The sequence below is a fragment of the Erpetoichthys calabaricus genome, chromosome 1 (assembly GCF_900747795.2).
Source record: "Erpetoichthys calabaricus chromosome 1, fErpCal1.3, whole genome shotgun sequence".
NCBI lineage: Eukaryota > Metazoa > Chordata > Cladistia > Polypteriformes > Polypteridae > Erpetoichthys > Erpetoichthys calabaricus.
This window is the reverse complement of record NC_041394.2, coordinates 239,763,650-239,786,532: the sequence shown is the minus strand read 5'-3', so window position 1 is coordinate 239,786,532 and position 22,883 is coordinate 239,763,650. Positions and strand designations below refer to the sequence as shown.

Below are 22,883 nucleotides of genomic sequence, written 5' to 3'. Positions count from 1 at the left end.
GTAGAGAGACAGGAACGTTATTCAAACACTGCAAACAAATATTTGTCTCTTTTTCAAAAGTTTAAACTGTGCTCCATGACAAGACAGAGATGACAGTTCCGTCTCACAATTAAAAGAATGCAAACATATCTTCCTTTTCAAAGGAGTGCGTGTCAGGAGCACAGAATGTCACACAGATAGAGAAAACAATCTCTGGCAAACAAATCAATAGGGCTGTTTGGCTTAAGTATGCGAAGCACCGCGGCACAAAGCTGTTGAAGGCGGCAGCTCACACCCCCTCTGTCAGGAGCAGACAAAGAGAGACAAAGAGAGAGAGAGAGAGATAGAGAGAGACAGTTTGTTTTTCAAGCAAAAATCAATACGTGCCCTTCGAGCTTTTAAGTATGCGAAGCACCGTGCAGCTGCACAAAAGATAGCAACGTGAAGATAATCTTTCAGCATTTTTAGACGAGCGTCCGTATTGTCTAGGTGTGCGAACAGCCCCCCTGCTCAATCCCCCTACGTCAGGATCACAGAAAGTCAACGCAAGAGAAAGAGAAAAGTAAGCTGGGTAGCTTCTCAGCCATCTGCCAATAGCGTCCTTTGTATGAAATCAACTGGGCAAACCAACTGAGGAAGCATGTACCAGAAATTAAAAGACCCATTGTCCGCAGAAACCCGCGAAGCAGCGAAAAATCCGCGATATATATTTAAATATGCTTACATATAAAATCCGCGATGGAGTGAAGCCGCGAAAGGCGAAGTGCGATATAGCGAGGGATTACTGTAATACTCTTTTAGCTATGAGAATGCACATAATTTAGAGCAGAACTTCTTTAAGATTGTTATGGGTTTAGGGCATATTTCCTTATTTATTTATTAAATTTCTAATTCCAATTAAATTTTTGTTTCCCTTTTTTTTGTTTGTTAATTGAGTGACATGGTGAATGGGGTGCTACCTGCACAGACATTTTTGAACCTTTCAGTTTTTGGCTTTGGGTAATGCTGTGAACTTTTGGGTTACACAATTTTTCTAGGTATTACTTTAACATAATATAAATTAACATTCCAAATCCGCTTAACCCATTTCAAAAAGGTGGGGACCATAGCCTATCAGGGCAAAACCAGGGGCAATGCACAAGAGGTACACACAGTGACATGGGCCTAGTTTAGATTGAACAATTAACCTAATCTGCACATCTTTGTGGTAAAAAAATGGATTTCACACAGACATAGGTAGAACATGCAAAACTGAAAAGGACAACAACCAGGTCTAGGATTAAAACCTGTACCACCCTGTTTAACATGTAATTCAACAAAATATTACTGATATTACAGCTGTGCTATTATTTCCCCCATCTTCCACTGTCCTCTTCCAATTGCCATGTTAGTGCAGTTAAGAGAACCTAGATGCAAAGACAGATTTTTCTCAATAATGATGAAATAGTTAAAATGAGAAAAATGTATCTTTACAATAACATGCTCTAGAAATTATGGTACCTAGCACCCAGTGTACACCATAAATTAATATTTTCCATTTCTCTTTTAATTAATGCATTATATTTCTATAAGTAATGTTATTCATCATTAAATTACTGAATTCAAAGTCTTAAGTTTTGGGTTTAAATCTCGCTGACACTGTGTGGCCAAAAGCAAGTTACTTCACCTACCTGTGCTCCAATTGGAAAAACAAAAGAAATGGATGTTGTAAGTTGATTTGGATAACAACAATATCCAAATAAGTAAATGCATTTGAAATCTCTTCCTGAGAATTTTACAGTGATGGGTAAAGAGCAAGGTGAAATATTCTATGAGGATATCAAGGACAAGAAGGTACCAGGGATATTTCAATGTCAGTATGATGGTGGACTACTGCTGGATCATTCATCGGGACACACCAGAAAAAATTTACAAATGACAGGTCACCAAATGATATAAGAAGTGAGAAAAACTAGAATAGTTATGTTTAAGTCAAAGAATATGTGTTGCTGTTTTCTTTCAATATGTTTAAAAATACTAGATTGACTAAATATTTTCATGTTAAACTGATTTTAAACAATATTCTAGACATGAATAAATTTTGTAATTTTTAAGTTTTAATTACATTTCCTTTCAATTTCAGTAATGTGATGTGATGGAAACATTCTAGTTACATTTTTTATTGTGTTCACGAATGCAAATAAAAATAACTATTCACATTTAACACTATTTGAATAATTTTGTAGTCGTGATTAAAAAGCAACTGGGCTATGAGGTATTTTCATTTAATCTGAAATCATCAATAATGCTGACTTTTCCCCCCTGGTTTCTTTTTCCTATGCTTTAATAATGTTCAAGCTCATACCCTGGAGGGACTCAGTGGCGTTAGGTTCCAATTCCAGCCACTCTGTAAATTACTAAGCACTTACTATTCAGAACATAACACACTTATTTTATTGTAATCTTAACTGACTTGCTTGGCAATAAAACAAAAATGATATGCAATGCATGCAAGACAACATGCCAAGTGAACCTGAACCAATGTGCACCTGTGTGTTCATTGGGTGAAAGTTGGAGAAGTATTGATTTGTTTTACTCCCACAAAACATATTGATGCTGCTCTTAGAAAAAAAGAAAATCAACAGTTTTGAAAACATCTTCTGTGGCAGAATAACAGCACCAGCAAGCCATAGAATTAAGAAACTGCTTTCACTAACAAAAAGATAGGCTTCTGATTGCAATGTTGGATTTTGAGGTCCTTGTCTTAGCTGGTCATATACAGGCATGCGTTATGTCTCATTTTTGTTTAGCTGCTAGTAAATTAGAGAGAAAAAAACAATTATAAAGTTTTTTTTTTTGTTCTTTATTTCGCCTTATACAATTTCTTGTATTAGGAATTTGTTAGTTTTCGCATACCCCTTGGGGTCAGAGCACAGGGTCAGCCATTGTACAGCGCCCCTGGAGCGATTACAGGTTAAGGGTCTTGCTCAAGGGCCCAGCAGAGTAGGACCTCTTTTGGCAGTAACAGGGATTCAAATCAGCAACCTTCTGGATACCAGCACAGATCCTTAGCCTCAGAGCCGAAGTTTGAGTCTAAACAAACAAGAAAATTAAAATTAACCTAATGAAGTCTGTTCAATTAGCAGCAGTTAAGTGGTTAGTAATGGAGAACGTGGTTGGAACAAAAACAAGTAGCCACTGTAGCCCTTCAAGATTCGAATTTGATGCCCCTGCTTTTATAATTTACAGTACAATACGAACTCTTTAGTAAAAACTACCAATGTAGGTTTAATTTGGGAGTATTTACATTTATGAATAAAAATGTTCCCTAAAATAAGCAAGGAATTCGACAAAGCACCAGATTTTCTTATCCTTCATTAAAATACCAAACATTACTGTATATAATTTCTGGCAAACTGAAAGGGGGGGGGGGGGGATAGTTGGGTGTAACGAATGAAACAAGTAATTCCAAAATAGATTACTATAAAGGCATGATAAAAACTAAAAGTCCCTAATCTCGATACCAACAACACAAAATGTATAATTATTGTGAGCAATATTAAACCTACCTCTAACAAATTCTCTTCATGAATAGTATCATTAAATATTCTATAAAGAGAATCTCTTTAGCTTTGAGAGGAAAAGTAAAATCTAAGACGTTAACATTTCTTTATAATAGATTGACATTAGCAAGTGCTTGAGGTTTAAATAAATTACTGACGGTATTCTGCTTATGGCAATACAATAACATTCGATTGGAGAGCGCGTGGGAGGGTCCCCCGGTACCCCGTGTAAGGTAGGGCGACTCGACACAACAGCATTTGATCAAAGTGCGCGTGGGGGAGCAGTGAAGCTTCGAACGCCGAGATAAATCAGCATTCAAACGAAAAGCGTTTCCCTGTGAAACTTTCACCAACGCAGCTATGGCGTTTCGGTACTCTGTCTAGATAATGGGAAAAACACTGGCTCACTGCAGGTAATCACTGTGTCCCTCGAATTTTAAACTGCCCTCATTTGACTTTAATTACGTCACGACTACGGAATCGCCAAATTTCATCCCGCTTGCGGATCCGCCCATAATTTCTCCGGGCTGCAATAATCATGGCAGCAATACCCTATTCGAGCAGCGGGACCCAAATAGGTGTGACCACGCCCATCTTCTTCGAACTGCTGAACCATCATGCAGTTCACCTACTTCCGTTCCCACAATGCAGTGCTTTGAATCATGGACCAGAATGGTAGGGAGGAAATAGTTTTTCTGTTTTTAATATTTTGCCTTTTCTGTTTATATATTTTAAATAAAAAAAAGTATCCGAGTATGAGTTTAATTGGTATATCGTGATAAAACTATGCAAAGTTGCCTTGTAATTAAATACTAACTGGAAGAATGCGAGGTTACAAACAGCGCGGCCTGGTGTGCCTTCCAGGAGCTTCCTAATATTTCAACAGGAAGATGCTGATGTTTTGCGACTTTCTCCGTGTTGTTGATTTTAAATTTTAAGTTGTTCTGGTTTTCGTGTCCCAGCACATCCGTTTGCGTTTAAACAAGTAATAGGAATACGCGTGCATTATTGAGTGTTACTTGCTTTTCTTACTTGCAAATTGTTGATCTTCTTAACCAATATGCTGCGAAATAAGATTTAACCTTAAACTACCGTTGGGTATTGTATTATTAATTGCTTTGTCTTTTGTAAAACATAGAAAAGTTAGCCATTTTCCGGAATGTTATAGATCTTAAAAATGCTTTACCTACTGTGATCGTAAGCTAAATAACCTTATTTTGTTCTGTTTTTTAAAAACAGAATTATTTGAAACTTCAGTAGTATTTTGTTTCTAAATATTTAGACGTTTGATATTTGTAAGCAAGTATACAAGGAGTGCGTATAAGCATTCCCTTAAATCGGTGCTTCCCAAGTTTAGTTCTAAGAACCCCCTGTGGCGGCAGGTTTTGTTTCATACTGTCCGACATAGACCTAATTGTTTAACTTACCTTCAATGTATCTTGTTTTGCATTCAGAAAAGTGCGTTAGTGTTAGATTTACATTTATAAGAAATTAAGAAATATTTTCATTTTGCAATATCTTTCGATGTCATTTTCTGTTTTCTTTTTGATGAACGTGTTTTTAGCGTAGTTTGCCCTATTAATTACATCGACATCTGTCAATTAATGACAAGCATAACAGTCACCAGCATCGCAGTAAAAAGATCTTGGTCCGTGTCCTCCGTCCTCCCTGTCGAGAGTTTGCATGCTTTCCCTGCGTTTGCATTGGTTTCTTCTCGCTGTCCAAGTGAATTGGTAATGCTAAATTGACCCTAGTGTGTGTGTTCACCCTGTGATGGACTGGCACACTGTCCAGGGTTTATTCTTGCCTTGCACCATATGTTAGCTGGGATAGTCTACACGTAACCCGTGACCCTGGTCTGGATTAAGCAGGATAAAAAATGACATGATACAGCATTCACCAGGTCAAGGGATGCTGAATGGTAAAATGCAGCTATTTTAGTGTTACCCATGTGTTTGTTTATAGTATTGTTTATTTGTATGTATGGCTTATTAGTGCCTTAAATAACAAGAAAATAATATAAAAATAACAAAACGCAAAATATCAAAAATTATTTTATATCGAAATTCCTGCTTTATTCGGTTAAAAAAATTGCCAGATTGTGTTTTTGTAACATCTTGGTTAGTTAATGTAGGAGTCCAATTAAGAAGAAATTATTTGAAACGAAAACCTACAATGCTGGTGGGTTTTCCAGGTTGAACTTGAGGACAGCAGGCATAAATGTTGTCACCTTATGTATTGCTACTGAAAGTGGATGCAGTGCCAGATATTTTCATTGTTAATAGCAATGCATGTTATTTATTTCTTTATTTTTGTGTAGACAATGACTTACAAGGTACAGATGGATCTGTATCATTGGGCGGACCCGATGTGCGCAGAAGGATTCCCCTGAAACTTATTTCAAAGCAGACCAACAGAAGCAAGCCGCCTCCTCGCCCCCAAAGAAACATGAATCGAATAGCTTCTAAACAGCAAAATGCAGATAATGGTAGTATACATTTTTGTGATTTGAATACAATAAGCGGGGAACATTTTAGTTTTTATTTAATTTATTGTACAGGTATTGTTGTTTTCAACTAGCTTACTTTGTGAATGTATTTTATTTTTTAATTTATGGCCACACTGAGTAAGAACATTTCTTTTATGCATGCATGCATACATACATGCTAATGTAAGTTTATGTTTAGCACATTTGTTTTTAAGAGATACTTAATTGATGGTTTTTGGTGTTTCAAGCATTTTGAGAAGGTCTTATTTGTCAGTGACTATCATTGTATTTTACATGATGTTGAATATTTGCAGTTTTATGTGCGTAGTCTTGTCATAATCACATGTATGAATATATTACAGTGCCTTGTGCTTCAAATTAATCGTTTCAGGAGGCCATCTGAACTCTCAAATTGTTCGTAATCCAAATCAGTTTTCCACATTAGAAATAAAGGAAAGTGAATCAATCCTTTCCAAGCCCCTAAATGATACATTTTTTAAGAAACTTAAACAGCAAATACATATAATTTAAGGTAAAAAAACACAATCAAATGCCATAATTAAAATATGAAAACAATAATTCCAATACATATACTGTATAATAAAGTGAAAACGTATTTATTGTACCTACATATCTTAAACATGACCACCAGATTTGCCATACACGTACTGCTTTCATGCTTCAACATAAGTTCTTTACAACCTTCCTCTTGGGCTTTACTTCCACACTCTTCTTGGATGCCATGGTTAATATGTGTGTGTGTGTATGTATATATATATATATATATATATATATATATATATAAAACCAAGCACACTGAAAACACGCAAGCATAACACAAGATACTTTCACAGCAAGAGTGAGAGACATCTTGGGCACACATCTGTTGCTGCATTTTTTTCACTGTGTATGCAGTTTGGATGTGGAAACATCATTTGATCTTTGGATCGATTTTCTCTCAAATTTAGCATTCAGAATCTGGAACATACAAAGTTTGCATCGTTTGAAGTACAAGACCCTACTGTAACTAATAAATATTCTGTTGCTGAAATAATCTGTAATCTAATATAAACAAAAAGAAAAGTCGTGGATTTTAAGCAAGGCAAAATTTATGTCACCTTCATACATTTTGCAGCATCAAAACACACATGCACACACCAGGATATTAATCAGTTTTTTAACAAAAAACATTGTACTTGTTGCTTTGCACCCCTGCATTCACCAGATCGATCTTCCTCTGACCTTTTTTTTTTTTTTTTTCCCCAAATTAAAATTAAGACTGAAGGGAAGAAGACTTTTTTTATTCTGGATTTCTTACACTGTAGAAAGCAACAGGAAGTTCTGGACACAGTAACAAAAGATGAGTACAGAAAATGTTTCCAGAAATGGAAGAGAAACTGAGACAAGTGTAATACATCTCAAGAATATTTTGAAGGTTAATTAAAGGGAATTGCTGTAAAATATATATTTTTTAAATAATTCAAGGAATGTGTGGGTCCTCCCTCCATATATTACACATAAATATATTTTTAATTTTTATTGCACCTTTAACATGCTCAAGGCAATATATATATAATATTAGTGTGTGTGTGTTTGTTCATATACTTTATTGCATTATACTTTCTGTATTGCATACATAATCCGTAAAATCAGTTAGTTTTCAAACCAACTTCACTCCAGACTTATGAAAAGCATTGCAGAAATTTTCAAAACCGCTTTGAAAGCATTGTAAAGAAAGCCTGGCAAGTCTTTTGGGTTGAGCTGGTTTTATTTTGTCAGATTTAAAGATGTTTTGTTGGTGCTTCTCTTCTTCCAGCTGGGATAAAACCACTTGTATTAAAGAAGCACACATTTATAAAGACTTCTATTAATACGAGTTGTGATACTTTGATGATGCTGCCTCTCCTCACACATACACACAATGTGTGCATGTGTCTGTGTGTACGTATATGTAGAAGCAAAGGTCTGTGGTACGATTTGCATATTTGTAGCTAGAGATTTACAAAGGGAGAAAATGAGTCGCGTATCTTAAAATAGTTTTTTTATTCTCAAGCTTTCGAAAACCTACCAGATGTCATCATCAGAGAAAAATGATTAGATATATATGAACTAAAGGGAATATATAGCGAGTGAGGGTGGAGGATAGGTTGTAAGGGGATGGATTAAAAAGGTGTGTTTCAGAAGGTGTTGGTCATAAAGTCTTTTTTGTTTTTTAGATGTTCTTTTTAAGCCTGCATATGCTGGGTTCAAGTCCAAGTGTCTTAATGGCATTTTCATTAGAGAGCCACAATTCAGCCTGCTCTCTGGCACTATTGAAATTAGCCCTGAATTTTACTTTCACAGTGTCCCAGTTAAACGTGTCCAACGGAACATGTATGTGTGTAAATCACAGACCGTGGGTTGGTCCTTCTGATAGATAGATAGATGACATTGTAATGTACCTGTATTAGGGTTGCGAGTCTTTTAGATGTTTGTCCCTCATATACCGCTGGGCATGCATTGCATGGAAGGCTGTAAACTGCGTTTCTTGTTTCTGTGGTTGATTGGTTTTTTTTTTTTTTGCTTCTGGCATTGAAAAGGACAGTCTGTAATGTGTTTGCTGGTTTGTGCGCTATCTTGATCCCAAATCTGGACAGGATGCGTGCTTTACTTTCCGAAAGCTGCTTTGCGGATCCTACAAGATCAGTGTGCGCGCTTCGATATTTGATAAATGGTTTGATGTGGTGAAGCAAAATGCCCACATACAGATGTATTCGTGGTGCTTTTTTATTCAAGCGTCGCATATTCCCGATCGTAATGACACGATACGTTTTAAAAGTCTCACATGCCGTCTTTTGTGCCGTCTTTTTTTCTAGGGCTTCATCTGTTCCTGACAGCAGCGAATTGCCAGCAATAGATCGCCACACTGATCACATTAAATGTATGATATTCCAACTCTCTGCACATTTAGAATCCTTAGATTTATACTTGATATCACTTTCATGATGAAAAGCATTTTACAGATAAATCGGTAATTTCGTTTACATAATGAATGCTGTTAATAATTACACACATGGGGGTGACACAGTGGCGGAGTGTTAGTGCTGCTGTCTTGCAGGGAGTCACGTCGCTGATATTCCCTGCCTGGAGTTTACATGTTTTCCTGCTGGGTTTCCTCGGTGTGCTCCGGTTTCCTTCCAAAGATATGCAGATTTGCGGATTTGGTGCCGCTTAAATGATGCCAGTGTATGTGTGTGCTTGAATTCACTTTGCGATGAGCCGAGGCCTCGTCCAGGGATTGTTTCTCACTCGTGCCCAATGCTTGCTGGAATGGACACATCCCTGGATTTAATCAATAAACATCCTTTTCAGAGAGATTGCAGTAAGGTGTCATCGGAATTTAATGGGTGGTCTAGGCATTTCACAACACAGAGAAGCCGAACATGTTTTCACTGTGATAATATCTCGCACTGCCATCTGGTGGATTCCTCCAGATTTATGTAAAGTACACGCGCAAGTATAAACACTACAATGCTTGCGTAGCAGGAGTGTCCGCTGCGGCATGCGTCGTGTGAAGTATAAATCCGGCCTTAGAAGTGCAGGCCTTTCCTTTCAAGAAATCAAAGTGTCATTGAATACCACAATACAAAGGCAATTGGAAACTGGAAGAGATCTGGCAGACCCAAAGTCATAACCCAATCAGAAGACAAGTTCCTCATGGTCACCAGCATCCATGACGGGCACATTACAGCATAACGGCTTCAAGCACAGCTCAACAGGGGTTGAAAAAAGCAAGTGTCAGTTTCTGCTTTGAAGAGGAGACTTTGTCCTGCAGGTTTTACAGGGTGAGTGGCATGAGAAAGCCATTCCTTAAAGTACAAAATAGGGCATTGAAATTCCGGCTGTGGACTACTGCAGACTGGAAGAAAGTCTTTTGGATCGATGAATCAAAATTTTAAATCTTCGGTTAATCATGCAGGGTTTGTATGCCTTTCGAGTTTGTGAAAGGATGGTTCCTCAGTGTGTGACATCAACTGTTAGACATGGAGGAGGAAGTGTGATGGTCTGGGGTTCTTTTGCTTGAGATAGAGTTGTTCACTTGCATAGAGTGACTGGCATTCTAAATCAAAATGGTTACCATAGTTTGTCAGTTATATTAGCAAAATGTAAGCTTAAATGATTCCTTGACACACTCTTTATTTGCCATTGTGTATTTGTTCTATGACTTGATTTAATGAAACATTGACATTAAACTGTGTGTATTTCCATAAAAACTGAAAACCCTGAGGGGTTTCAAAACTTTTGTCCAGTTGTATGTATGTGTATATAATATACACACACATACATATACTTCGGAGCTGTACTATTATTTATTTATTTTGTTTGTTTGCTTTTTTTATAGAAAGTTTTGGATACAGTGAAGAGGAGCTCTATGATTGCAAGGTTCCAGATGTGTTTGGAAGTCAACGAAGATTTTTACAAATATTTTGGGATGTTAAGGTATGTATTTGCTTTCAATAGGCATCACGATACCAACAGCATAAACAAGTAATATACATTTGGTTCGCGGGCCTAACATTAGAATTTGGTGCTCCTTGTGTAGCTTTCATGCATTTGTTTGGTCTATGTGGTTTAATTGTAGATGGTTGTGTAAATCTTTGTGTGCATTTCTCCAGTTGTATGTTTTTTGCTTCTTTTCTGTCCAAAATTGCTATTAAAAACAATGCAATTCTCTTCATTTTGGAGATAGAATGTGTAGAAAAAAGTTTGATAAATAGCACTTTCAACATTACTTAAACTTCTCAATGTTTCTGGAGGCTTCTAATAAAAGAAAAATAATTTAACATGTTTTAAAAGCTGTTAGGGCTGAGACTACTAAGAATTTGTTCAACACAGTTCCTTGTAGTTATATGTTGCCTCTAATTTGCAAATGCATTTGCGTTTAGGTACTGTTTAGAGCAGTCCAAAACTGGGAAAGCTTGATCTGTGACAGCACAGGAATACTAAATAAAATGAATCCCCACTTTTTGAAATTAGTATCTTGCTGTACTTGTATTTAGAATCTTAAAATACAATGAATTGTGCATCTTTAGTTTGAATACAGTGATCCCTCGCTATATCGCCTTTCGCGGCTTCACTCTATCGCGGATTTTATATGTAAGCATATTTAAATATATATCGCAGATTTTTTGCTGGTTCGCGGATTTCTGCGGACAATGGGTCTTTTAATTTCTGGTACATGCTTTCTCAGTTGGTTTGCCCAGTTGATTTCATACAAGGGACGCTATTGGCAGATGGCTGAGAAGCTACCCAACTTACTTTTCTCTTTCTCTCTGTTGCGCTTTCTCTGATCCTGACGTAGGGGGTGTGAGCAGGGGGGCTGTTTGCACACCTAGACGATACGGACGCTCGTCTAAAAATGCTGAAAGATTATCTTCACGTTGCTACCTTCTGTGCAGCTGCTTAGTGAAGCGACATGCTGCACGGTGCTTCGCATACTTAAAAGCTCGAAGGGCACATATTGATTTTTGCATGTTTGTTTCTCTCTCTCTCTCTCTCTCTCTGCTCCTGACGGAGGGGGTGTGAGCTGCCGCCTTCCCCTATTGATTTGTTTGCTCTCTCTGTCTTTATGACAGTCTCTGCTCCTGACAAGCACTCCTTTGAAGAGGAAGATATGTTTGCATTCTTTTAATTGTGAGACAGAACTGTCATCTCTGTCTTGTCATGGAGCACAGTTTAAACTTTTGAAAAAGAGACAAATGTTTGTTAGCAGTGTTTGAATAATGTTCCTGTCTCTCTACAACCTCCTGTGTTTCTGCGCAAATCTGTGACCCAAGCATGACAATATAAAAATAACCATATAAACATATGGTTTCTACTTCGCGGATTTTCTTATTTCACGGGTGGCTCTGGAACGCAACCCCCGCGATGGAGGAGGGATTACTGTATTTATTGAAACTGTAAATGTGTGGAAGTCTAATTACAATACTTGTTGTCTAAGTAGATTTATATTTGCCAGAACAGTATTGTACCTGCTTCTTATGTATATATTTTATCATTTCAACAGTTGAATTTAATTGGAGAAAAGGATGACACGCCAGTTCATTTCTGTGATAAATGTGGTCTACCTATCAAGATATATGGACGAATGGTATGCACAAACAGTTTACTTATTTTGGTATTCTTATTGTTGTTTCTCTAGTTAACTGGATTTCTGTTTTCTTTCTTTCCAGATTCCTTGCAAGCATGTTTTCTGCTATGAATGTGCAGTAATACATGAGAAGAAGTGTGACAAAATGTGCCCTGGGTAAGTTTTATAGATAGTGGGCTTTGTATATATAAAAACTAATATCTCTAATAAAAATATTAAGTTTGTTTATGCATTATTTCTTAAAAAAAAAAAAAAATACAAAAAGTGGAACATATGTCTTGGAGTCCCTCCCTGCTACTACGTTTTTCTATCTCAAGTATATATTTTTGCAATGCCTCTTTGATAAACTTCAATGTTTTGTGATAGCCTTATGAAATCAGTGGAATTACTCAGAGTTGGCATTATGAAGGAGCCTTTAAGAGTTTCAAATCTGAATTAATAAAACATACACTCCAGTAAGAAACTCCTGAATATCTATTGTATTCTGAAATAAAAGATAAAAAAAAAAAAGCTAACAGCAGAAAACGTTGGATCTTAAAACAATTTTCCACAATACGTTTTTGAGCCCTCTGACATACCTGAAGAAGAAAAGATGTAACAGCAAGTTATGTTTGGAAAGTACTAATTAGTCTTTAGATGGACTAGAAACATGGTATTAGAGGATAGCTATGCAAGGGCATGGCTAATCACTAAAAGCTAATTTTTGGGGTATTTCATTATTCTTGTCCTGCCTCCATCTGTTTTGGTGGAAGAAAAGAAATATCCCAGGACAGAGCTGTGTGTATAATTGGCGTATAGAGCTAGTGGTTTTGTTAATGACAAACTTAGTCAATGTTATAAACATAATATTTGAGTGAGTCTTTTGCCTTTTGCATAAAATGTTTTGGTCTTTGCACAATGTGTTAGGTGCAAGTTCTGGTATACAAAGATGGAAGTATATTTTTCCATGGTAAACCTAGTCTGTATGGTTTAAATTAACAAGCTAACTTCACTGTTAAGTAGTCCCTCTCTTCCACATTTGATGCAGTGTACTAATAAATATTCTCAGTATTGTTCTTTGTGATGTTATGAGGAAAAAAAAGATTCAAACCCATCGTGATAATTGAGCAGAGTATATATCCACCTATTATTGTAAGGCTTACTTGAATTATATCAGATTGGCCATATTGCATCTTATTAATAGGATTGATGTGATCAGGCATTTTTAAGGCTGATACTGATCACATCGTTCATTAAAGTACAGTTTGTTTTTTTTTTTGGTTTTTTTTTATGGTAGGCTTGTGCATAATTTGCCATATTTAAGTATCATTTTATATGAGAGTGGTTTCCTTGGTATTTTTACAATTAGACAGTAGACTAAGCAGTGATGCTATGATTGCTGCCAATCTAGATCAGCCAGTTTTCACTCCAAATGACTCGATCAATAATTAGTATATTAGCCAATCTCAAAAAAACAATTTTTCAGAATCTGCTTTTCTAATAGTTATGATTATATTTAGTTATAGTGCTTCTTCTCGTGAAGTATTATGGTACTTGAGGAATCACACATGTTTTGTTGCCAGGACATAATGGTTAACGAAGAGTGGAAATTCAAACTTTAGGAGAAAACAAAAACATTGGCTTTTACTTTAAATAAAGTGGATTAGTAAACTCATAAAAGGGAATCTGAGGAGTTGTCATGTACATGGAAAGGAACAGAAGTTTAGCTGAAGTTGCAGTGTAAGACAGAGAAGCACATCTTTGGCACACATTAAATGAGTTCAGACATTTTTATTTTGTCCTGTAATTTAAAACCGTGCAGAATGTGAGTTAGCTTGTGTTTAGTACATTTTAATTAGGGAAAAAATAAAGAAAAATTTGCCCTTGTTGCTTAGTAAACAACACGTTTTTAGCTTAAGGGCCAAATGTGTCAGTTTTACTTGTCAACTTCTTAAGCATGTTAGTCTTGTGTGTTTTTGATAAATATGAAATTTATTAGACTTGTGTCTTGCATTTATAACACATTTTCTTTTATGGCATGTATATTATAGATGTTTTGTGTACATGCTTTGTCACTTTAAAAAAAGTGTGTTGTAAGGGGATATTTATTTTAGTGTATTTTTAATGGTTCCTGAACAATACACCTACAGAATTTAATAAAAATGAACAGGTAACACTTGTGGTCTGTAGTTTAATTATACAAATTCCACATCAGTGTACTGTAGAACACGAGCCTTCTGCACAACTGGTGCTGTAGGAGGTTAATGGAAAAAATAAAATTAAAAGTATAAGCAAAACAAATTGGTATCAGAATCGGACAGTTCTAGTAACATGAAATCTGTGGTGGGTATCAGACCAAAAAAAAAAAAAACCTGATCGGTTCTTCCTTACACAGTAGCTGCTGTTTTTTCTTTCTTTTTACAGTCGTATGAAAAAGTTTGGGAACCCCTGTTAATTCTTTGGATTTTTGTTTATCATTGGCTGAGCTTTCAAAGTAGTAACTTCCTTTTAATATATGACATGCCTTATGGAAACAGTGGTATTTTAGCAGTGACATTAAATTTATTGGATTAACAGAAAATATGCAATATGCATCATAACAAATTTAGACCGGTGCATAAATTTGAGCCCCCAACAGAGATATTACATCAATACTTAGTTGAGTCTCCTTTTGCAAATATAACTGCCTCTAGATGCCTCATATAGCCTTTAATGAGTGTCTGGATTCTGGATGGAGGTATTTTTGACCATTCTTCCATACAAAATCTCTCCAGTTCAGTTAGATTTGATGGCTGCTGAGCATGGACAGCCTGCTTCAAATCATCCCACAGATTTTCGATGATATTCAAGTCAGGGGACTGACACGGCCATTCCAGAACATTGTACTTCTCCCTCTGCATGAATGCCTTTGTAGATTTCAAACTGTATTTTGGGTAATTGTCTTGTTGGAATATCCAACCCCTGCGTAACATCAACTTTGTGAGTGATGCTTGAACATTATCCTGAAGAATTTGTTGATTTGGGTTGAATTCATCTGACCCTTGACTTTTAACAAGGGCCCCAGTCCCTGAACTAGCCACACAGTCCCACAGCATGATGGAACCTCCACCAAATTTGACAGTAGGTAGCAAGTGTTTTTCTTGGAATGCGGTGTTCTTCTTCTGCCATGCAAAGCACTTTTTGTTATGACCAAATAACTAAATTTTTGTCTCATCAGTCCAAAGCACTTTGTTCCAAAATGAATCTGGCTTGTCTAAATGAGCATTTGCAAACAACAACGTACAGTAATCCCTCGCTATATTGCGCTTCGACTTTCGCGGCTTCACTCCATCGCGGATTTTATATGTAAGCATATTTAAATATATATCGCAGATTTTTTGCTGGTTCGCGGATTTCTGCGGACAGTGGGTCTTTTAATTTCTGGCACATGCTTCCTCAGTTGGTTTGTCCAGTTGATTTCATACAAGGGACGCTATTGGCAGATGGCTGAGAACCTACCCAACCACAGCACGTATTATGTATTAAATAAAACTCCTCAAATATATTGTGAGCACGGGGGCTGTTCGCACCCCTAGAGGACACGGCCGCTCCTCAAAAAACGCTGAAAGATTACCTTCACAGTGCTCCCTTCTTTGCTGGGCTTACGTGTGGCCGCTTTGCAAGCTATATGCTTCCCACATGGTGCTTCGCATACTTAAAAGATCAAACAGCACGTATTGATTTTTGATTGTTTGCTTTTCTCTCTCTCTCTCTCTCTCTCTCTCTGACGGAGGGGGTGTGAGCAGAGGGGCTGTTCGCATACTGGCCTAGAGGATACGGACGCTCCTCTGAAAAATGCTTGCTCCCTTCCTCGCAGCTACTTTGCGGTGCTTCGCATACTTAAAAGCCAAACAGCCCTATTGATTTTTGACTGTTTGCTTTTTTCTCTCTCTCTGACGCGCACTCCTTTGAAGAGGAAGATATGTTTGCATTCTTTTAATTGTGAGACGGAACTGTCATCTCTTGTCATGGAGCACAGTTTAAACTTTTGAAAAAGAGACAAATGTTTGTTTGCAGTGTTTGAATAAAGTTCCTGTCTCTCTACAACATCCTGTGTTTCTGTGCAAATCTGTGACCCAAGCATGACAATATAAAAATAACCATATAAACATATGGTTTCTACTTCGTGGATTTTCACCTTTCACGGGGGGTGGGGGTCTGGAACACAACCCCCGCGATGGAGGAGGGATTACTGTACTCTGTTTGTGGTGTGAGTGCAAAAAGGGTTTCTTTCTCATCACCCTGCCATATAGATGTTCTTTGTGCAAATTGCGCTGAATTGTAGAACGATGTACAGATACACCATCTGTAGCAAGATGTTCTTGCAGGTCTTTGGAGGTGATCTGTGGGTTGTCTGTAACCATTCTCACAATCCTGCGTATATGCCGCTCTTGTATTTTTCTTGGCCTGCCAGACCTGGGTTTAACAGCAACTGTGCCCATGGCCTTCCATTTCCTGATTACATTCTTTACAGTTAAAACTGACAGTTTAAACCTGAGGTAGCTTTTTGTACCCTTCTCCTAAACCATGATACTGAACAATGTTTGTTTTCAGATCTTTTGAGAGTTGCTTTGAGGATCCCATGCTATCACTCTTCAGAGGTGAGTCAAAGGGAAGCACAACTTGCAATTGACCACCTTAAATACCTTTTCTCATGATTGGACACACCTGTCTATGAAGTTAATGAGCTAATCCAACCAATTTGGTGTTGCAAATAATCGGTATTGAGCAGTTACATGCATTCAAATCAGCAAAATTACAAAGGTACCCAAATTTTTGCACAGCCAGTTTGTCACATTTGATTTAATTTCATACAACTAAATACTGCTTCACTAAAAACCTTTGTTCAGAAAACACCCCAGTACTCAGATGTTCCTAGGAAATGAAAGACATACCACTGTTATCTTTTTTTGTTGAAAGTAAATTATTATGCAGGCTGAGAGGGTTCCCAAACTTTTTCATATGACTGTGTAGGTTTATAGGGTCATTCTTGTCACATGTACAGAGTACAGTGAAATTGATTTTTGCATATTTACTAACCAAAAGACATAGTCAGGTCTAGAAGTATTTGGACAGTGACACAATTTTCATAATTTTGACTCTGTACAACACCACAATGTATTTGAAACAAAGCAATCAGGATGTGAAGTATAGGCTTTCAGCTTTAATTCAAGGGGTTTAATGAAAACATGGTCCTCCAATTTTCATTGGCTCAAAAGTATCTGGACAAACTAACAGTCATAAATGATCATTTTTAATATTTGGTAGGGTCAATGACTCCCTGAAGTCTGGAACCCATGGCCATCTCCAAGTGCTGGGTTTCCACTCTAGTGATACTTTGCCAGACCTTTACTGCAGCTGTCTTCAGTTGCTGCTTATTCGTGGGACTTTCTGCCATTAGTTTTGTCTTCAGCAAGTGAATTGCAGGTCCAATTGGGTTGAGGTCAGTTAATTGGCTTGACCTTTGAAGAATTTTCCACTTCTTTGCTTTGAAAAACAGTTGGCTTTCTTTCACAGTATGTTTTGGCTCATTGTCCATGTCTACTTTGAAACATTGTTCTGTCAGTTTTGCAGCATTTGTCTGATTCTGAGCAGACAGTATAGCCCTATATGCTTCATAATTCATCCTGCTACTTCTGCTAGCAGACATATCATCAATAAACACTAGTGACTGACTTCCATTCACAGCCATGCATGATCATGCTATAAAACTGCCTCCACCATGTTTCACACATGATGTGGTATTCATCGGATCATGAGCCATTTCTTCTCTTCTCCAAGGACACTTTGTGGTAAACCTTTAGTCTTTTCATTCATGAAGTCTTCTCTTGATTGTAAACTTTGGCAATGATAGGCCTGCCTCCTTGAGTGTTCTTGGTTTTGGTTAAATATTGTGAAGGGGTCCTTCTTCACCAAAGACAGAATTCTGCAATCATCCGTAGTAGTTATCTTCTGTGGTTGCCCAGACCTTCTGGTGTTGCTGAGTTCACCAGTATGCTTAAGAATGTACTATATGGTTAATTTGACCACTCCTGTTTCTGCTGTCACTCTAAGGGGTTTGTTTTATTTTCCCAGCCTAATTGAGGGACTGTTTTTACTTGCATGAACAACTGTTTGGACTTCATATTGAGAGTTCACAGTTGCAGCTTCCAAATGCAAATTCCATATTTGGAATCAATTTTGGGCATTTTACCTGCTTAATATAATGAAATAATGAAGGAACTGCACCCACCTGGCTATGGTGCAGCTTGTTAATCAAAAGTCTATGTACTTCTGAGCCAGTGGAAACGGGGGTGGGGGTTGGGGGATTATGCAGAAAAGTGCCTCTCATTCTTAAATGGCTCATATATTTTTGATAAACCACTTAAATTAAAGCTGAAAGTCTATGCTTCAATCACATAATTGCTTTATTTCATATCCATTGTGGTGGCATACAAAGCCAAAATTATGAAAAATGTCACTGTCCATATACTTATGGACCTGACCATATTGCAGAGTAATTGTTCGGTGCTCATATTTTAGCTAATAAAGTGTAAACAGAATATCCATAACACACAAACTGTACATATGGCATAAAAGAATGTCAAGTCACAGTTGTTATATACAGTAATCCCTCCTCGATCGCGGGGGTTGCGTTCCAGAACCCCCCGCGAAAGGTGAAAATCCGCGAAGTAGAAACCATATGTTTATATGGTTATTTTTATATTGTCATGGTTGGGTCACAGATTTGCACAGAAACACAGGAGGTTGTAGAGAGACAGGAACTTTATTCAAACAATGCAAACAAACATTTGTCTCTTTTTCAAAAGTTTAAACTGTACTCCATGACAAGGCAGAGATGACAGTTCCGTCTCACAATTAAAAGAATGCAAACATATCTTCCTCTTCAAAGGAGTGTGCGTCAGGAGCAGAGAATGTCAGAGAGAGAGAGAGAGAGAAAAAAGCAAACAATCAAAAATCAATGGGGCTGTTTGGCTTTTAAGTATGCGAAGCACCGCCGGACAAAGCAGCTGCAAGGAAGGGAGCAATGTGAAGGTAGTCTTTCAGCATTTTTTAGAGGTGCGTCCGTATCCTCTAGGCCAGTGTGTGAACAGCCCCTCTGGTCACACCCCCTCCGTCAGGAGCAGAGAATGTCAGAGAGAGTGAGAGAGACAGAGAAAAACAAACAATCAAAAATCAATACGTGCTGTTCAAGCTTTTAAGTATGCAAAGCACCATGCAGGAAGCATATCACTTGACAAAGCAGCCACATGTAAGCCCTGCAAGGAAGGGAGCAATATGAAGGTAATCTTTCAGCCATTTTTGAGGAGTGGTCGTATCCTCTAGGGGTGCAAACAGCCCCTGTGCTCACAATATATTTGAGGAGTTTTATTTAATATGTAATACGCGTTCTGGTTGGTGAGCTTCTCAGCCATCTGCCAATAGCGTCCCTTGTATGAAATCAACTGGGCAAACCAACTGAGGAAGCATGTACCTGAAATTAAAAGACCCATTGTCCGCAGAAATCTGTGAACCATCAAAAAATCCACGATATATATTTAAATATGCTTACATATAAAATCTGCGATAGAGTGAAGCCGTGAAAGTCGAAGCGCAATATAGCGAGGGATTACTGTAATGTTCATTGGATGTTTATCAAGAAGATACAACATTAACGGGCTTATCGTTTTTACAAGTAAATAGTCTACTATTGCTCCTTAAGCTAACAAATCTTTTGTTTACTGAGCAGCAAGAACAGATTCTTCTTTATTAAAATCAGCACTGCTGTATTTTTGTTCAGCTGAAGAATATTAGTCTAAAATTCCCCTCTATGCGAAGGGTGACTCCTAAATTTCTTCACTCTGTTTATTACTCCACTTTTTTAATGTGAAAGTCAATATTTGTCTTATCTCTCCTAAACTATACCTGACTCCTGTGTTTTTTCAGGCTGCCTTCCAGCAGAAGAACAATAAGTTTGTATCCTCAAGTACCACAATGCTTGGCATACATGCGTAGTACCACTTAATTATTGTAATGCTTAGAAAAGAGAGGCTGGAAAAAAAAAAAATAGGAAACTAGCGATTTAAGTTGTTCTGGAGTGAATATTGACTGATTTTGATCAGCAGCTGATGGATCAGAGGATTTATAGAACTATTATATAATTGAGAAGAATATTAATGTCTAAACTAGAAGTATATGCTTGGTTTCATGTTTGTTAAAATTAATTTTTTTGCCTGTTGTATTTCAATGTTTAATCTAAATAAAATTGTATATTTTATGACATCTGGTATAACAGATTTTGCCTGTCTTATGTTTAGTGTAAAAAAAAAAAAATAATATAAGAAAATCAGAATAGTGAGCAGGGCCTTATCTTCAGATATTTTATGGTTTGTTTCCTTTAAAGTGCTAATGTCAAATTAAATGCTGATATACTTTCATTTCCCTAACTAAAATCTAAGGACAGTTCTTCTCTTTATAGTTGCAATGATCCTGTCCAGCGCATTGAACAGTGTCTTCGTGGATCTCTATTTATGTGCAGCATTGTGCAGGGCTGCAAGCGGACATACTTATCTCAGAGGGATTTGCAGGCACACATCAACCATCGTCACATGAGAGGTGGAAAGCCAGTTAGTGGACGCCCTCAAGGTGATCCCATTCACATGCCAGCCATAACTGGACCACCACCTCCTTCAGAAATGACTGAGCGTTTCCTGATGCCTCCGGATAAGCACCACCTCCCTCATATTGGTGGTCCTAAACCACATGTTCTTATTCCTCCACCTCCATTGCAACATGTGGGTCATGAGCACTACAGCCAGCCTCATGAAGACCACCGGGCAACGCAGCCTCCACCCCAGTCTGCTGATATGAGTTCTTTGGGTCCCCCTCGCTCTGTGGGACAAGAAACTTTTCGTATCTCCACAGTTACAACTCGTAAGCACAGCAATCTCATTACAGTCCCAATCCAGGATGACTCTGCAGGATCTAATACCAGTGGTGGACGTGAACCGCCACCCCCAGGCCCTGGCCCTGGCCCAGCCCCTCATCATCATCCCAGCGAATACCAGAATCAGCCAGTGGTGTCACATCCTCATCATATGATGCCCCCGCAGCAGCATTATGGCCCACCCCCTCCCCCCCCCTCCTCCAATAAGCCACCCAATGCAGCACCCTCCACAGGCTTCGGGGACTCCTCACATGGTTTATAACCAAGCTCCACCACCTCCCATGACCTCTGCACCTCCACCCATAACACCACCACCTGGACACTTAATTGCCCAATTGCCTCCATACATGAGCCATCCTCCACCTGGTCCTCCGCCTCCTCAGCATGGTGGCCCACCTGTCAGTGCACCTCCTCCCCATCATTATAACCCTGGCTCACTTCAGCAGTTCTCTGAAGAACAAGGAACTCTTAGCCCACCTTTCAACCAGCCCGGTGGACTTAGTCCTGGTATTTGGCCAGCTCCAAGGGGACCACCACCACCAAGAATGCAAGGTCCACCACCTCAGGGCCAGATGCCGGGACCTCATCATCCAGATCAGTCTAGATATCGACCATACTACCAGTAATGTCCTAATGGAGAGCATTTGGAAAATGTTAGACTTTTTGTTTGTGCATTTCACTTGCATAGGTTGAATGCAGTGTCATTAAAGGACCTGTTTTAATTACCTTTTTTTAGCCAGTGGTTTGGGTGCTTACCAGAACTTTTAAAACCATAATCTGGAAACCAAAATACTTTTAATAATTAAAATAAAGTATGTTTGATTACTGAAATGTATAATCCTTATTTGAAAATGACATTAAAACGAACTTGTCCTTCTACTTGGGATTGAATTGTGTAAATAACCTGGATCAAACATACTTGGACATTCTGCATTTGGTTTTCTTAGAATTCATGCTGAGGATTTGGTTAAATTTGATTGTTTTGTTTTCTTACGCTGTAACAACTAAAATAAATAAATATACATTTTAAAAATGTAATCCTCACATTAGTACCTTTTGTTATCTTGACCTAAACCACAAGGAGGAGTTACGTTAAAGGAGTCTGTTGTTTTTTTTTTTTGTTTTTTTGTTTTTTTTTTCTCCCAGAGATTGTTTCAGTTTATGTAAAGTGTATGTTCCCTGTACTAATGGTTATGTTTAAAACAAAAATATTTTTATATAACCCCTTTCATGGCGCCATTGGACTTTAAAAAGTGAACAAACTAAACAAGCTTTTCCTTCTTGCATTTATGTTTGCCAGTGCATATAGGTGTGTTTTCAGTTTCGTCCCCCAACCAATATGAACTTTTGTCTGGCTTAAAAATATAGAACAAAATGCTTTTTTTGGAAACACGTTTACAGCTTCCATCCAGTTTTGAGCTGTAATGTATCAAATTTAACTTCATAAATACATTAGAATATATAATTTATTTTCATGCACTTTAATTGTTTCTACAAATTTTGTACTCATTCATTATTAAATAAAAAATTTGCCTAAATCTGGTGCATAGAAATTATGTAACATACTCAGGGTATTTTTTTAGTCTATACTTATTTAAACATGTATGTAAATATTAGAAGTATGATATAACTAATTATGTAAAGAATTGGTAACATGGTACAAGTGATTTTGGCTTTGTGGTTTTAGCACTTGGCAACATCTGGGTAAGGAAAAAAGGAATATATTGTTCATTTTTTCAGCCTCAAACAGGGGTGATTTTATAGTGCTTTGTAGTACTATAGAACTGGTGTTTATATGAA

General features: G+C 37.6%; 2 protein-coding genes across 9 annotated transcripts in view; one reads left to right on the top strand and one right to left on the bottom strand.

The window, feature by feature from the left end:
• The window catches only part of LOC114660381 (chloride anion exchanger-like), a 147,365-nt gene that overhangs the window by 73,231 nt on the left and 51,251 nt on the right, over nt 1–22,883 (bottom strand). The gene's annotated exons all lie outside the window — the stretch shown is intronic.
• On the top strand, nt 4,095–22,114 carry LOC114660389 (Cbl proto-oncogene-like 1, E3 ubiquitin protein ligase). The gene is given in 7 exon segments (XM_028813066.2): nt 4,095–4,196; nt 5,842–6,009; nt 10,391–10,488; nt 12,056–12,139; nt 12,222–12,295; nt 20,616–21,270; nt 21,272–22,114. Coding segments are annotated over 7 exon segments (1,530 nt in total). The 5' UTR covers nt 4,095–4,183; the 3' UTR covers nt 21,710–22,114.